Genomic DNA, 17,446 nt, shown 5'->3' with positions numbered 1-17,446 from the left:
TTGCTTGCCTAGACTTTTTTTTTTTTTTTTTTTGGTTTTTCGAGACAGGGTTTCTCTGTGGCTTTGGAACCTGTCCTGGAACTAGCTCTGTAGACCAGGCTGGTCTCGAACTCAGAGATCCACCTGCCTCTGCCTCCCGAGTGCTGCTTGCCTAGACTTTGTTCTCTTCGCTTTGGTTTCTTATCAGACTGCTCCAGCTCTGGACTAATTGGCAAGGTGAACAGTGTATTTATGGGCAAGTGTGTGTGTGTTAGGCTTTTAGTATTTTTGTATTTCAGTATTTTTGGTTGGGGGAACAGTCTCAGTGTTACTGTAGCTCAGGCTGACCTTGAACTTACTGTGTGATCAGGCTAGCCTTGAACTATGGCCCTTATGCCTCAACATCCCAATGCTGAGATTATATAGGCACGAGCCACCACACACAGGATGTCCTGGTGACTGATTGGACACCAGAGGCGAAACCACAAACTTCTGTGTGACTGCTACCAGCCAGTCCTAGGTTCATGATGACTTTTCTCCCTGTCCCCTTATCTCCTTGGAGTTTCCAGACCAGCACCACCAACAGCTGCCCCTGCCCTAGTCTCTTGGTTTGTTGGGGCTGGGGGCTGGACCAGCAGCGGATGGGGCTGGCATTGTTCTCTCCATTCTGCTGCTGCTGCAGCTCTCCTTAAAGCCCTGTCTCCAGTAGAACCCCTCCTGCTCCACCAGCTGTCACTGTTAGTTGGACTAGTATCCCTCAGAACCTTTATATTTGTGTTCCGACCACCGGTTCTTGCTGCAGTCTTGCACTTTGACTGTTGAAGGACAAACAATTATTTCCTGCCTGGTTGGACCAAGAGAATCTGCATGGGCATAGACTGGCTGTTCCCAGGCCTCAGCTGGGTGGGGTATTGAGGACATATGGTGTCAACTAGTCACAGCTGGAATGCAGAACTGGTAGGAGTTTGTTGGCCCTGCAGTGTGGAGGCAGAAATGATGAGATGGCACCTCCACCTGAAGCTAGAAGAGAAGATGCACTGGTCATACCTGCTTCTCAGTGAGAACCCGAGACAAGCACGTGCAGACAGGCTGAAGTGGACAGCTGGATTTCAGTGCTCTCTGCCCATTCCCTTGCTGGGACTGAAGGAGCTGCTCTGAGTAACACATTCAGTAGAAGTTGGCTTTGGCGAATCCTATTCAGATTGTGATGACCATACTTAGACCAAGGAAATGGCCCCCCAAAGTATGGAGAAAACTAGTTCAAGAAGGCGAGGAGATGATCAGTAGTGTGGAGGCAAAGATATTTCCATTGGGTTGTCAAAGAAGAACCATGATCTGAATTAGAAGGAAGTTTGGTTGGGGGACGGGTATTCTGGATGAGGATAACACATTCAAAGCTTTTATTGAGTGTGCGCCAGGCTCCTGCTGAGTAACCAAAATGTTTTGTCTTTGTGAGGGTAGAGTGAGGGATGACCCCTGGTGTGGGGCAGAGATCCTGGCCACAGGAAAGAAGAACCCTGTCAGAGGATCTCATGGGTCTCCCTAGCACCCCCAGGCAAAGTTGATATCTCTTGATTTACATCCAGAGTGCCCCCCACCACCTTGGTTTTTCAAAACAGGGCTTCTCTGTGTAGCTCTGACTGTCCTGGAATTCACTCTGTAGACCAGACTGGCCTTGAACTCATAGAGATCCCTCTGCTTCCCAAATGTTGGGATTAAAGGCATGAGCTACCACAGCCCAGCCGTTCAGGGTGTCTTAAAATCTGTCCTCCACCACCTACCTCAGGTTCATGAACTGGGTTTTCTGGAAAACAGTCTGTACTTGGGCTGTACAGGGCCCATTAGAAGGCTGGTGAGTGAGCTCTGACCCAGGGGTTCATTGCCAGAGCCAGCGAAACAGCACCTGCCTGGCCCAGCTGCAGACCTTCAGGCAGTGTGTCCCCTTCTTGTGAATTCTTTTCCACTCTATCCTCAGACTTCTACCCCTGGTTTACACTGAGCTCTTCTCTGTGTTTGAGTTCATTCAAGCCCATGACTAGCCAGCCCTGTGTGTTTTCAACACCATCTGGCACATGATAAAACTGAAGCAGTCCTTTCTTCAATATAATCCTCTTTTTGAAACCTGCAGTAGTGGCCTGTTTGCTAATGGTGTCTTCTCTGTCTGTGGATGGGTAGGGTTGGGAGAGAGAATCCGACAGGTCAGAAGTAACATGTCACAGTCTGTGTGCCCCAAGGATGCTCGTCATCCTGTCTGCTCTCCTCTGCGCTGCCTCAGCAGAGGTGCAAAAATTAGAATCTATGGGACTTCTGGGCCTGGTGCTTTCTAAGAGAACAGAACAGAGGAAGAGGAGTGGACATTATGATGGAAGAGTCAGGTGCCACTGCTAGGCCCCTCTTCTCAGCCCCGAGACCCTGAGGTTTTAGGCCTCTGTTTGCCTAGCTGAAAAATAAGGACACAGCCGTGCCTGACCTGTTTAGGTTGTCATAGGTGGGAGTAAAGGCACTCACTTCCGGTTTCTAGGAGGCCAGGATTGCTTATTGACTCAAGACACAGTTGTGTAGGATGGCTCCCCACCACCAAGAATTGAGTTGGTGGCCAGACATGGTAATACACACCTCTAATCCCAGTACTAGGTGGCAGAGGCAGGTGAATCCAGGCCAGCCAGGGCAATATAGTGAGACCCTGTCAACAACAAAAGAATGACCTGGTGTCCGGTTTGCGGTGTGTGTGGGGGGGGTATAGGAGTTTTCTGTTGTCTGTGTGATGAACTAAGCTGTGAAAGTGCTGAGGAACCAACCTTTATGGACTCCTGCCTGATGGGTAATCCCTGCAACAGCAGAGGTTCCAGGGGATAGTGAAAGACATAAGACGACAGAATTTACAGACAAGAAGGTGCAAAAGAGACAGTACCAATAATAGCTGGTAGTGTTGATTCAGCTAAGAACTGAGGTTGTTCTATCTTTACCCCCCCCTTTCCCTCTCTCAAACATCTGCTTGTTTGAGATAGTATCTTTTTTTTTTCTTTTTTTTTTTGGTTTTTCGAGACAGGGTTTCTCTGTGGTTTTGGAGCTTGTCCTGGAACTAGCTCTTGTAGACCAGGCTGGTCTCGAACTCACAGAGATCCGCCTGCCTCTGCCTCCCAAGTGCTAGGATTAAAGGCGTGTGCCACCACCGCCCGGCTTGAGACAGTATCTTTTGGGAGTTGGTTCTTTCCATCTTGTGTGTTCTAGAGATCAAACTCAGATTGCCAGGCTTAGCAGCAGATGTCTTTACCCACTGGGCCACGTCACCAGCCCATGTGTTAATCCATTTTATAGACTGATATCAGGCCAGTAGTACTCTGCATCACCAGCGGCAAGCATTGTCAAAGATTTAAGCCTAGTGGAATACAGAAATACCTGTTTGCAGGTTCCATATCTCTATAGTTGACTATAAATTGAAAACTATTCAGAAACAGTGTTATGTTTACATTGAACATTTACACACTTCATTTGCTTTCTTTGTGTGATTTTAAGGATGGAATCCAGAGCCTGTGCTAGCTGGGCAAGCATTCTACCATTGAACTGCACCCCCTTCCCTGAACAGACTTGTTTCTTCTCAGTATCCCCTTAAACAGTAGCATCTGAGACAGGATCTAGCTATCGGTCCGGTCTCCCAAATTCTGTGATTAGCAGGGCATATAACTAGATTCTTTGATTTTATGTGTTTACTTTTTTGTTTGTTTTATTTGTTCGTTTGTCTGTGAGGGTTTTTTTTAAAAGATATGTTTATTTATACAGTATTCTGCCTGTAGGCCAGAAGAGGGCACCAGATCTCATTATAGGTGGTTGTAAGCCACCACATGGTTGCTAGGAATTGAACTCAGGACCTCTGGAAGAGCAGTCAGTGCTCTTAACCGCTGAGCCATCTCTCCAGCCCCTGTCTGTGAGTTGTTTTTTGTTATTGTTGTTGTTGTTTGTTTGTTTGTTTGTTTTGAGACAAGGTTTCTCTGTAGCTTTGGAGCCCTGTCCTGGAACTAGCTCTTGTAAACCAGGCTGGCCTCAAACTCACAGAGATCTGTCTCCCTCTGTCCCTGAGTGCTGGGATTAAAGGCTTGCACCACCACCGCCTGACTGTATTTACTTTTTTATTAAATGTTAATCTGTTTATTTGGCAGGGCGTGAAAATCAGAAGATAACTTGAGGAAGTCAGTTCTCTCCTTCTACCATGTGTGTTCTAGGGATCAAATTCAGGTCACTATTCTGAAGGCAAGCTTTAACTAGTGAGCAATCTTGTTGCCCTGCAGCTTACTGACTTTGAACATCACTCATGTTGAATTTTTATTAGATTTGGTACTAGAAGCCATCTAGAGATAATGTAAGGTCTAGAAGAAGCACTAGAGGTGTAGTTCGGCGGAAGAGCACTAACCTGGTATGCAAAGTCCTTAGGTTTTTTCCCCAGCGCCAAAACAAAAACGGGAAAAAAATCTACCAGAGGATGTGTTTCTATTCTATGTACTACTATGACAATCAGATAAGGGACTGGAGCTTCCAGACTTTAAGAGATGTGAATTCTCCAGGCATGATTTTGTTTTCTTTTTTTTTTTTTTTTTTGTTTTTTTTTTTTTTTTTGTTTTTCGAGACAGGGTTTCTCTGTGGTTTTGGGAGCCTGTCCTGGAACTAGCTCTTGTAGACCAGGCTGATGATTTTGTTTTCTTGTTCAGTTTGTTTTGTTATGTCTTGCTAGATAACCTTGAACTCCTACCTTAGCCTCCCAGGTAGCTAGGACTAAAGTCTCAGTTTTCTGACTTGATAAATGGGGATAGCCAATCATCATACCTGATCTATAGGTGCTGTCAGCCAGGGTCCAGAGCCAGGCCAGACTACCTACATGTACCATGTCTCAATACAACAAGAAGTTGTCCTGCCGGGCGATGGTGGCACACGCCTTTAATCCCAGCACTCGGGAGGCAGAGGTAGGCGGATCTCTGTAAGTTCGAGACCAGCCTGGTCTACAGAGCTAGTTCCAGGACAGGCTCCAAAGCCACAGAGAAACCCTGTCTCGAAAAAAAACAAAAAAAAAACCAAAAAAAAAAAGAAGTCTGTTTATCGTGTCCCTTTTTTTGCTACCATGGTCCTACATGGTCTCCAGTGCATCTCAGCAAGACCCATCTACAGTGGAACCATCCTCCCTCAACTCCACCACTGTTATTAGTTATACCTGTCACCTCAGGGTTGGACTTTGCACTTGAACTTTGCTTCCTCTGCTCTGTCTTTGGGGTCTGAAGTCACTCAGAGTGGACGGTGACTTGGAAGGGTAGGCTTGAGATCAGACTTGGTGGCATTACCCAGGCCAGGACTCCATGAGGACAGGCAGAACAGCTGCTGGGCTCTGGAAGGATCTGGAGCTGCCTCAGGCAGAAGCTAGAGTGCAGGGCCCACAATGAGCAAGGAGGAAGGGTAACAGACAGAGATGCCCATTCCTGGAGAAGCTGGTGAAGGAAGAAGAGGGAGGGACATGGGCAGGAGGAAAACGAGATCAAATTGACCTTTGGAGACCCTGTGGTAAGGGCCCCCAGGTAATCAGCAGACTCCTTTTCTGGGTGGTAAAGCTTGGCCCATTCAGGTCTCCTGACTGCCTCGGTATTATCCGTTTCATGGACAGAACTCAGGAACAAATTTAGCCCTGTTCTTTGTGTGATCCAGGTCTCTGTTTTTGCTTCTCTGGCTTGTTCTTCTCAACTGAATGTTAGGAAGGCTCATTTCATCTCAGGAAGTATCCTGGGAGATGAGATGGGCTTGTCTGAGCCTTTATCGGGCACTGTGAAAGGGAGCTGCTGTTCATCCCATTCCTGCCATAGGTTTAATGACAGCCTTTCAGGGAAAGGAAATGAATTCGGGGGGGGGGGGGGGGCGTGCTCTGGCACTTGGGAGGTAAAGGCAGGCAGATCTTGGTGTGTTCAAGGCCAGCCTGGTCTACATAGTGAGACCCTGTCTCAAAAACAGAAGACCACAGAAATAGATGCCAGCTGATTGTGGTGATACACATACTTGGGCAGCTAGGACAGGAATTCAGTTTCATCCTCTATCTACCTATTCAAGATAGAGTCCAGCCTGGGCAACTTGAAATCCCGTCCCAAAAAATAACAGCAAAAAAGTCAAACTATAGGATCCATACAAGTAGACCACTTTTCTCTTTACTATCAATGTTTATTTTCCTTCACACTGTCTGGGAATATATGTATCCCCATTGGTGCTGCTTAGGTTGGAACCAGAGACTTTGCCACTGAACTGCCCAGCGGAAATTTATTGCTCACACCCTGGAAGCTGGAAGTTCAAAATGAAGGTACTGCAGGCTTCGTTTTCATTGTTTGCTGAGGGCCGTAGAGGGTGGAAGTGAAGAGGGATGAACATGCTTCTTTGGGTGAAACCGTCATGAACTAATTACCTCCCAAAAGCCTGCCCCTCCCCATTTTTTTTGAAACAGGTCCTCTTTTGGCCTGCATGTAGAATCCAAAAGAGGACATCAGATCCCCTAGAACTAGAGATCCATACAGTTATGAGCTGCTCTGTGGGTACTGGGAATTGAACCAGGGTCCTATTGAAAAGCAACCATAGTGCTCTTAACTATGAGCCATCTCTCCAGCCCCAGCTTCAAACTTATCTTTTGACACCTCCTGCCCAGAAAATAGATGTGTACTACTGTGTCTGCCAAAGTCCTGCTTAACTGTTGAATTAGAAATGGATTTCAACATACAAATTAGTTTTTCTTTTTTTCCTTTTTTTTTGGTGTTTTGATTTATTGTTTTAAGACTGGGTCTCTAAAGCTCAGGCCAGCACTGTTACCTACCTCATCTACACAGTGCTAGGACTAGGACTACTGGTATCATCTTGAGCTGGTTTGTTTGTTTTTGTGGTGCAAGAGTGGAACCCACTGCCGCACCTGTGTGACCTTGGTGGACCTCAAGTCTGTTGTCCAAGGCCCTCTTCCCCAAGAGCAAGTGGTCTCTTCCCAGGAAACACCCTGCCAGCCCCCTTCCTACAGACAGTGAGTCAACAGCAGTATCATGATCTGAAATTCAGTGACATCAGTTCCCAAGTTTGTGGCTATCCTGAGGTCAGCTGTCAGAGGAGGCCAAGATAACGCCTCAGAGCTCCCATTCTTGTTTTATTAGACATGGGATTATATTTTAAGCAATACGAATTAAATCTTTTTAAAAATACTTTTGGGAGTATTTATATTTTCTGTGCATGCCCTGCATGTATGTGTACCATGGGCATGCCATGCCCAGAGAGACCAGAAAGGGGCATCTGATTTCCAGGAACTGGGGTTAGAAACAGTTGAGAGGTCTGGTTTTTGTGGCCCAAGCTGATCCTGAACTCCTATGTTCAGGCTGCCCTTCTACCTCAGTCTCCTGAGTAACTGGAACTACTTGCAAATATGACCATACCTGATCCAGTCCTAGGGTCAAGGGACACAGTGGTCAGCTGCTTCAATAAACTTCCTGCCCCAGTAGGTCCTTCATGAAGCAAAGACAGTTTGCTAGATCTTTAGATTTGTTGTGTTGGTGAGACAGATAAAACCACTTGCTGTACAAGCCTGGCAGCCTGAGTTCAATCCCTGGCTCACATAAAGGTGGAAGGAGAACTGACTCTATAAAGTGGTCTTTGATCACCATGCATGTGCTGTGGTGTGTGTGTGTAAAAGATGACTCAGCAATTAAGAGTTGTAGCTCTTGCAGAGAACTGAGGTTGGACTCAAGTATCCCCTTTGGTGGTTCATAACCTCCATAACTCCATTTCCCTCTTCAGACCTCTAAGGGCACCAACCACACAGGCAGTGCACAGATATACTTGCAGGCAAAACACAATCAATAAATGTAATTTTAAATTTAAAAAGCCCAGAGTGATGCTACATGCCTTTAATCCCAGCATTTGGGTGGGAATAAGAGGCAGGTAGATTTCTTTAAGTCCAGTCTGGTCTACATACTGAGAGGCCAGCCAGAGCAACATAGTGAGACCTTGCCTTAGCCTATCTTCTTGAGTGCTGGAACTATGTGGGTGTTCTATTCTGAGTCTTTTTCTTAAAAAACCATTTAGATAAACCAAGTAAACTTAATCCCAGCACATCGGAAGTAGAGGCAGGTGGATCTCTGTGTGAGTTCAAGACTAGACTGTGGCTGTGTAATGAGATCTGTCTCAAAAAAAGAAAGAAAGAATTGGAGTTGGGTGTGGAGGCTCCCAGCACTGAGAAGGCTGAAGGTGAGGAATTGGTGCAAGCTCAAAGCTAGCATGGGTTACATGGCAGAGACCTATCCACAGATGAAAAGCAATAAGACATTTTTTTTTTTTGCAAATGAACGGTATGCCCACAAATACAAAATTTAAGATCAGAAAAATGTACTTTACAAGCCGGGCGATGGTGGCGCAAGCCTTTAATCCCAGCACTCGGGAGGCAGAGGCAGGTGGATCTCTGTAAGTTCGAGACCAGCCTGGTCTACAGAGCTAGTTCCAGGACAGGCTCCAAAGCCACAGAGAAACCCTGTCTCGAAAAAAAACAAAAAAAAAAAATGTACTTTACACAGTTTCCTAGTTCTGTGCAGAGGAAATCAGTTGCAGTCTCCTTTTCTGTTTGTTTGGGGATTTGGCAGGGTGGCACACTGGCCTCATTTAGGCCAGTGCGCTGTCCCAGCCCTCTTTGTTGTTTTTGTCCAACAATTCTGTTGTGATTACCATGCACCACCCCTTTAAACTGTAACAGCTACTGAGATGGGGTCTGTATTGCCTAGGCTAGCCTCTGTCTTTAGGCTCAGTGGATCCGCCCCCACTGTGCCCTCCAGAATTGCTAGGTCTACCACACCGGGCTTTGTAATGATCTTTCATGTATTCAGAGTTAGGTAATGATCTATCAGTGATTGATTGTTAACCTTTTCTTTTTTTTTTTAATTTTATTTTATTTTGAGACAGGGTTTCTCTGTAGCTCTGTCCTAGAACTTGCTCTGTAGACCAGGCTGGCCTCGAACTCACAGCGATCCATCTGTCTCTGCCTCTCGAGTGCTGAGATTAAAGGTGTACACCGCTGCTGCCCAGCTGTTGATTTTTTTTTTCATTTTTATATGCATTGGTGTTTTGCCTGCATCTATGTCTGTGTGAAGGTGTCAGATCTTGGAGTTACAGACAGTTGTGAGCTGCCATGTGGGTGTTGGGATTAAACTAGAATCCTCTGGAAGAGCAGCCAATCTTAACTGCTGAACCATCCAGCCCTGCTCATTGTTAACTTAAAGTGATAGTTTGTTACACCAAGAATAAGCACACATTCCCTTTGTTCTGAGCAAACCCGTTTCTTCTTTCCCAGCTCCTTGCAACTATCTGTTTTATGTTTTAATAGATTTGCCTGTTTTGGATATTTCATGGAATCATATGTCATATGGTCCTTCTAAAATCTGGGTTTTTCCTATCATATGAAGAATCTTGAGACTTTTCCCAAGTACTTTCCCCACATTATGTTCTCACCAGATTGTAAGAGTTTTAGAGTTCTCACCTTTGGTACTGCCTGCCTTATTTTAGAGTGGGAATGGAAGTAGCTGAACTTAGAGCCTCGTTCACATACCCCAGCCTTTTACCTGCTTTGTTTCTGCTTTCAAGCCTTACAGTGTGAGGTGATAACTGTTTTGCATTATGGTTTGAATATATGTTTCCATAGTGACTGGCAGCATGATCAGTGAGTGCCAAGGGTCATATTCTGGGCTGTAGAAAGTGGTGTGGAAATACCAGTGGCCATTTTTAATAGAATGTAAGAATGTTGGTGCAGTATACTTGCGTCCTCTCATGTACAAGAGACTGATCTTTGATCTTGACTGTCTGCTCCCAGTGTCTACCGGTCCCATATCCTCACATTCAACCAACCAAAGATCCAGAAAGAGTTCCTCTGATGGTGAAACTCAGTGGTAGAGCATGTGCCCAGCTTATGTAAAACCCTGGATTCCATCCCCAGCACTGCCCTAAACATTTTATTTTTTTTTAATTTTTTTTAAATATATATTTATTATGTATACAATATTCTATCTGTGTGTATGTCCGCAGGCCAGAAGAGGGCACCAGACATTACAGATGGTTGTGAGCCACCATGTGGTTGTTGGGAATTGAACTCAGGACCTCCGGAAGAGCAGGCAATGCTCTTCACCACTGAGCCATCTCTCCAGCCCGCCCTAAACATTTTAAATGTGGTTTATTTGTGGTTTTTTTTTTTTTTTTTTTTTTTTTTACTTTATGTATAAGGGTGTTTGCCTATATGTGTGCCTGTTTGATCCCCTGGAACTAGGATTTTAGATAGTTAGGAGCCACTGTATGGGTTCTTGGAGTCAAACTCTGCAGGAGTAAAAGTGCTCTTAAGTAATGAGCCATCTCTCCAGCCCCTGCCCAGAATATTTTAAATCCAGTTTTAAATCCAGGTATGATGGTTTACACCTATTATACTGGCAATCTGCAGACTGAGACAGGAGGAGTGCCCTGAGTTCTAGGTCAGCTCTAACGGGAAACTTGTCTACAACAGACACGTATTTTGAATATGGAAAGTATTTACATAGTGCTTATATTGAACCAGGTATTACAAGTCCTCTAGAGATTGTTTAAAATATATGGAGTCACATCAGTAACCCCAGGTTTAGAGGCAAGAGGACCAAGACTCTGAGGCCAGCTGAGTAATGTGAAACCCAGAAGCTTAGTGGTGGAGCACTTGCCTAGCAGCACAGGAAAGAGAGCTTGAGTGGATGTGGACTCCGGTATCTATAGTGCCCCCCGAACAGTCAGGACCCTGCAGATACCCATGGGATGACTATCATAAAGGCAGGGCTGTGTGGGGACAGGAAGTGGAAGTGGCACTGGCATTCTTAGATATTAAACAGATTTTACCATGTGAATGTTGTGGCTCCCACAAGCTCTTATGTAGGAAGGGAGGTTGCCAAGGCAGGACAGGGCATATGTTGGTTTCTGCCATCTGACCTGTCCAGTGTCTGTCTCCTGTCCTCATGCAGCTGCTGCCATGGCGCAGACCCTGCAGATGGAGATTCCAAACTTTGGCAACAGCATCCTCGAGTGCCTCAATGAGCAGCGGCTGCAGGGACTATACTGTGATGTGTCGGTGGTGGTTAAGGGCCATGCCTTCAAGGCCCACCGTGCTGTGCTGGCCGCCAGCAGCTCCTATTTCCGGGACCTATTCAACAGCAGCCGCAGTGCTGTGGTGGAACTGCCAGCCGCCGTGCAGCCACAGTCATTCCAGCAGATCCTCACATTTTGCTATACAGGCCGGCTGAGCATGAACATGGGGGACCAGTTCCTGCTCATCTACACAGCCGGCTTCCTGCAGATCCAGGAGATCATGGAGAAGGGCACCGAGTTCTTCCTCAAAGTTAGCTCTCCAAGTTGCGACTCCCAGGGCCTGCACCCGGAGGAGGCCCCATCCTCAGAGCCTCAGAGTCCTGTAGCGCAGACACTGGGCTGGCCAGCCTGTAGCACGCCACTGCCCCTTGTGTCACGGGTCAAGACAGAACAGGAGTTGGACTCCGTGCAATGCACACCCATGGCCAAGAGGCTATGGGATAGCAGCCAGAAGGAGGCTGGAGGCAGTGGTAGCAACAATGGCAGCCGCAAGATGGCCAAGTTCTCCACACCAGACTTGGCCCCAAACCGGATGCCCCAACCTGTCTCAGTGGCCACAGCTACAGCAGCAGTGGCTGTGGTTGCAGTGGGGGGATGTGTGAGTGGACCCAGCATGTCAGAGCGGACCAGCCCAGGTACCTCCAGTGCTTACACCAGTGACAGCCCTGGCTCCTACCACAATGAGGAGGACGAAGAGGAAGATGCAGGCGAAGAGGGTACAGATGAGCAGTACCGTCAGATCTGCAATATGTACACCATGTACAGTATGTTGAACGTTGGTCAGTCAGGTAAGTACTGTGTGTGTGTGTGTGTGTGTGTGTGTGTGTGTGTGTGTGTGTGTGTGTCTTTCTGTCTGTCTGTATGTGTGTGACATAAATACACTTGCCCCTGTTTCCACAGCTGAGAAAGTAGAAGCCCTCCCTGAGCAGGTGGTCCTCGAGTCCCGAAGTCGCATCCGGGTACGACAAGACCTGGCATCTCTCCCAGCTGAACTTATCAACCAGATTGGCAACCGCTGCCACCCAAAGCTCTATGATGAAGGTGACCCCTCTGAGAAGCTGGAGCTCGTGACAGGTGTGCTGACTGTACTTCAGTCCCTCCAATCCCTTGGCTCTGCAACCTCTGGTCTCATGTCACAGTTATTACAAACTAGCCGTCTACCTGTGTGTCCCAGGGCAGCTGACATCCTCAGTTCCCATTTGGACAGCAGTTGGTAGCAGCTGTCCAGACGAGAAGTGTTGAATTAGATGGGTTTGGTCTGGGGACTCCTTACCTAGCATACATAAAGCCCTAGATTCCATACCAGGCGCTACATGAACTTGGCATGATGGTACACATCTATAATTTCAGTACTCAAGAGGTCGAGGCAGAAGAGTCAAAAGATCATGGTTGGCCCTGGTTATGCAGCAAATTTGAAACTAGTCGGGATACATGAGACCTTGTCTCAAAAAGGAGTCAAAAAAATTAGTTGAGCTTAAGGTGGGGTATGACTCAGTGTACAGAACCAGCATACTAGAGAGATCCTAAGTTTTGTTGGATTTTTTTTTTTTTTTTTAATAAAAACAGGGTTTCTCTGTGTAGCCTTGGCTGTTACTCTGTACACCAGGCTGGTCTGGAACTCAAAGAGATCCACCTGCCTCTACCTCTCAAGTATTGGATTAAAGGCGTGTGCCAGCACTGACCAGCTAGATCCCAAGTTTTATTCTCAGCACCACAAAAGGGAGGTGGGTAAGAAGAGTGGTACCAAGCAGTCTTCAGGGGAGGTGGAATACATCTGGGATCCTAGATTCAGAGTTTGAAGCCAGCCTGGGCTACATAGTAAGACCCTGTCTCAACCAAAAAGAAAGGCGCAGGGAGAGGGAGGAGAGATAAATTGATTTGCTTCTCATCAAAGACCAATTTGTAGGTTTTGGGGTCATAGCTAGTGAGGAGGAGTATGGCTGGGCCAGAAGTCTGGGGCTCACTGCAATAGGGACCTCGGGGTGTGAGTCTTTCTAGGCCTCTGCCATCTTATTTGTACCTACTACCTAGGTGTATTCAGAGTCAGAGTGCCTATGTCACACTTGGGTGTTCAGACTAAGTGAGTTGAGATTTGGGTCCAGATCATATGACTTTTCTTACTAGGCACCAATGTGTACATCACAAGGGCACAGCTCATGAACTGCCACGTCAGTGCAGGCACGAGGCACAAGGTCTTGCTGCGGAGGCTCCTGGCATCTTTCTTTGACCGGTAAGATACACCCGAGAGTCCCAAGGTAGAGGAACAGATTTTCTCACACCTCTACCAGGAACGCTGATGCCCTCCATACCTCTACCCCACCTCCAGGAACACACTGGCCAATAGCTGTGGCACTGGCATCCGTTCTTCCACCAATGACCCCAGACGCAAGCCGCTAGACAGTCGCGTCCTCCATGCTGTCAAGTGTGAGTGTTTTGCTGGGGCCTGGGGTTGGCAGATGGGATTTGTTTTGGTTTTTGTGGTTTTCGAGACAGGGTTTCTCTGTGTAGCCCTGACTGTCCTGGAACTTGCTCTGTAGACCAGGCTTGTCTCAAACTCAAGAAATCTGCCTGCCTCTGCCTCCCAAGTGCTGGGATTAAAGACCACCACTGTTCAGAGGACTTTTGTTTTTTCCTTCAATGTATGACATGACGGATGGGTGGGGTTGGGTTTGGTTGGTTGGTTGGTTTTGGATTTTTTTGAGACAGAGTCTCTGTACATAGTCCTGGTTCAAAAAAGGGGGTGGGGTGTCTGGGGCCAAAGAGGTGGTTCAGCAATTGAACAACCTGAGTTTGATCCCCTGCAGCCCTCCTACAAGTTGTTCTCTGCCACATATCCAAATAATGATACATTTTAAAACTTGGAATGGGTTCTGGCTGGGTGGCAGTGGCACACTGCTTTAGCCCCAGCAATCAGGAGGCAGATGCAGAGGCAGGTGGATTTCTGTGAGTTCGAGGCCAGCCTGGTCTACAGAATGAGTTCCAGGATAGGCAACGCAATACAGAGAAATACTGTCTTTAAAAACCAAAAGGCTGGGGGGTGTTCTGACTAGCACTCAAGAGGCTGGAACAGGAACATAAAGAGTTCAAGGTCAGCTACAACTACATTGAAAAGTGGGCGGTGGGGGGGCATTTCTGAGGTTCTCTTGTGGCTTATTGAGAAAGGGGTTGTAAATAGGGATTCTTCATTTGGCATATAGTATGGAAGGGACCTGAGTGCCTTTGTCAAGGAGGATTTCAGTCCATGGTAGTCAAGAGAAGATTGAGGTAGCCAGAACCTATCAAAGGGCAAGTCTGGCAGTGGCAGCCACTTGTCAGGGAATGCCTAGGTTTGCATTGGCAGTCTCCCAGGCCTTGAATCTTACAATACTACATGTCCCTAAGTCGGTGGGTACCCAGGTGGGCAGCAAAGTTTGGTTTAGGTAGTGGTATCCACCGGACATTCATAGAAGCTGGGAGACTTAATAGGAGGAGTCTAGGCCCGAGCTGCCTGCTCTACTCCCACAGACTACTGCCAGAACTTCGCCCCCAACTTCAAGGAGAGCGAGATGAACGCCATTGCAGCTGACATGTGCACCAATGCCCGCCGAGTGGTACGTAAAAGCTGGCTGCCCAAGACCAAGCCACTGCACCTGGTGGAGGGTGATAGCTACAGCAGCTTCATCAACGACACTGGCAAGATAGAGCCGGACATGATGAGCATGGAACACAGCTTCGAGACAGCCAGCCACGATGGCGAGGCCGGCCCTTCGGCTGAGGTTCTCCAGTAACATATGTGTGACATCCCTCCCCTTACAGGATGTCACACACCCCTTCCTATCACATACCCCCACCTACCACCTGGTCACGATCTACTGTCTGTCCCTCCTCAGGACCTGTGAGGAGGTACTCCATGCCCTCTAGCAGGATGCCGTAGCTGGCTGACCAAAGCCACCACACCTAGCAGAGGGCAGCACCTACAGCAGCTTTCTCAGTGACAGTGAGAAAGAGCTGAACATGATGGGCATAGACTACAGCTTCCAGACAGACAGACAGCCCCCTCAGAGGAGGTCCTCCAGTAGCCGCCTAGGACCCTCCCATGGATGTCACACTCCCCCTCCTGTCACACACATACCCCCACCACCTTAGTCACGAGCTACTGTCTGTCGTCCCCGGAACCTGCAGGGGGTGCTGCATGCTCCCAGCCTCTCTGCCTCCCTGTCATCCCACACCTTTTCCCCAAAGCAAACTGGGCTGGGTCAAGAGAGGACAGGCATCAGGTGGGATCTGTGACCTTCCTCAACACTCATGGGGAGCCCTGGTTCCCCTTCCTCTTAGGCATTTCCCAGCACCAGGCCCGGCTAGGGGATGGGCAGAGCTCAAGAAGAGCCTGCCCCTCACTGTGTCTGCTTGGGACTCCATGGGCCCAGGGGTTCTCAGGACCCCTCCCACCACCACCCCCAGTGCTTCCATGTCTCCAAAAGCGCCTTCCTGTCCCTCTCGTCTGTCCCTGCACCTTGGGGCTGGGGTAGGTGAGGCCAAGAGGGACTGTCTACTTTGCAGATGAGGAAACAAGCCCAAAGGGCTTAGAGAAATTCTTAAAACTGACCCTCTGTAGCAGCCTCCATCATACCCCTCTTAATCCCACCCTGCTCTGCCTCTATGGGTTCCCTCAGCCCAAGAGGCTGGTTCTAAGAGAGCAGTGCTCCTGTGGGCAGACGAGAGTCTCAGGACAGGTTTCCAGTCTGGCAGAATTTGTGGGTGTGCGTGCGTGCATGCGTGTGTGCGTGCGTAGAGTGTTTGCTTTTAAAAACATGAAGATCATGAGGCAGCAAGACCAGGGTCGGAACCAGGGAGCAGGCTGGGAGGCTGTTGCCCTTCTCCCATCCGACCCTGGGCAGGGCTCCCAGCCCCCACCCCCTGTACATAACTTTTTGAAACATTTTTTTAGCGAATGAAATAATGAAGTATAAGATTTCCTTTTATTTTTCAAATCAATGGGAATGTGTCTGAGGTCCCCTGGGTCCCTGGGCTGTGGAAGGCAGGATGCAGGGAAAACTGAATGTGTGTGTGTGTGGAATGTGGGTGCATGTTTCCACAGGGGCCCGTTCCCAGTGCCCCAGGACTCCTGTGGATCCAACCAGCTTCCTCTCCCCCAGGACTACAGTTTAAGGGTGTTCACAGGTCCCAGTTGGCTAAGCCCGCTCCTGGGGGATGAGGCAGGGCAGGGTCCACATCCATTGTTGGTGGTTTGTGGAGCTTTCTCTGGCCGTTCCTTTCCACTCTTAACTCTCCAGGAGCAAGCTCTTGGGTTTCTGAGTTTAATATGTGAGCACAGGGTTTCTGTTACTCCTTCCCTTCATTAATGTCATTTCACCATCTCACTGGTTCTGTTCTAGCCCTGACCTCCTTCCCTCTCCCCAACTCTGCATTCTAGCTGCCTCTTCAGAGGCAAGGAGTTGCAGGATTGGAGAAGGTGGGATGGAGCCTTTTGAGTCAGATCTGGAGACCTGCCTCCAGGCCAGCAGCACCCTCTAATCTGCCAGGGTCCCTCTTAACATCTGATAGTGAGGGTGGGGTGTTGGGTCTGATTTGGCCCCCAGTACCTTAGCCCTGGGTGACCAAGCGGAGGGGAGTTGACACCCCTAGCTAAAGCACAAGCACCTTAGTCATACCCCCTCCCTCTACCCTTGTCCTGGCCTGTTGTCCCACCTCCCCCAGCGAAGATCCCAAAGCACAATCTCCTGGAAACTTGGCAAGCAGCTGAGCCTGGCCATGGTGAGGGTAGGCTGTGCTCCCTGCCCAGACTTAGTAAGGGGGCAGCTCCATGGGACTGAGAGGTCTTGTAGAGTGGGCAGCAGAGCCCATTGGTTCCAAGCACCTCAGGAGGTGGCCCTGACTCCCGGGGCTTGGGGTGGGGGAGGTATAAAGCCAGGGGTGCAGGGGAGAAAACTACTCACTAGGAGAGCCAAAGACAGGGTTGTGCCTTACCTCAGGAGCCACCCCTGCGCCCCTCCTCTGGCGGTCAGCTGCTTGCTCTGCCCTCCTGAGAGCTGCATGCTCCCACCCCAAGCACCCAGGAGAGTGAAAAAGTAACCCACCTAGCAGGAAAGACAACTAGGGGCAAACCCAGTGGCTACCCTCCCACCCATCCACGCCTCTCATGGGGACAGCCATCACCCACTGGCCCATGTGAAGTGCCAATGCCCTTCCCACCCGGAGCCAAGCCCCTACCCTTCCCAGGCCCACAAGTGAGATTGCACATTAACTACTGTACGGAGAGGAGCGGTGTTGGGAAATGTGAACCCTGAGAGTCAGTGATGCTGATAAGAATAAACAAGACGCCTTTGTAACA

The 17,446-nt window shown here is 48.5% G+C and overlaps 1 protein-coding gene across 3 annotated transcripts in view; it reads left to right on the top strand.

Annotated features, from left to right (window-relative positions):
- Nacc1 (nucleus accumbens associated 1) overlaps positions 1-17,446 on the top strand; it is a 19,263-nt gene extending 1,817 nt beyond the window's left edge. For all 3 annotated transcript variants that reach the window (XM_075976703.1, XM_075976702.1, XM_075976704.1), the window contains exons 2-6: positions 10,992-11,903; positions 12,016-12,189; positions 13,240-13,345; positions 13,442-13,539; positions 14,620-17,446. In XM_075976703.1, coding sequence (XP_075832818.1) covers positions 11,000-11,903; positions 12,016-12,189; positions 13,240-13,345; positions 13,442-13,539; positions 14,620-14,882 — 1,545 coding nt within the window. In that variant the 5' untranslated portion in view covers positions 10,992-10,999 and the 3' untranslated portion in view covers positions 14,883-17,446. The remainder of the gene's footprint in view (positions 1-10,991; positions 11,904-12,015; positions 12,190-13,239; positions 13,346-13,441; positions 13,540-14,619) is intronic.

Source organism: Microtus pennsylvanicus, chromosome 6 (genome assembly GCF_037038515.1).
Source record: "Microtus pennsylvanicus isolate mMicPen1 chromosome 6, mMicPen1.hap1, whole genome shotgun sequence".
Lineage (NCBI taxonomy): Eukaryota > Metazoa > Chordata > Mammalia > Rodentia > Cricetidae > Microtus > Microtus pennsylvanicus.
This window is presented reverse-complemented; position numbering and strand designations above follow the sequence as displayed.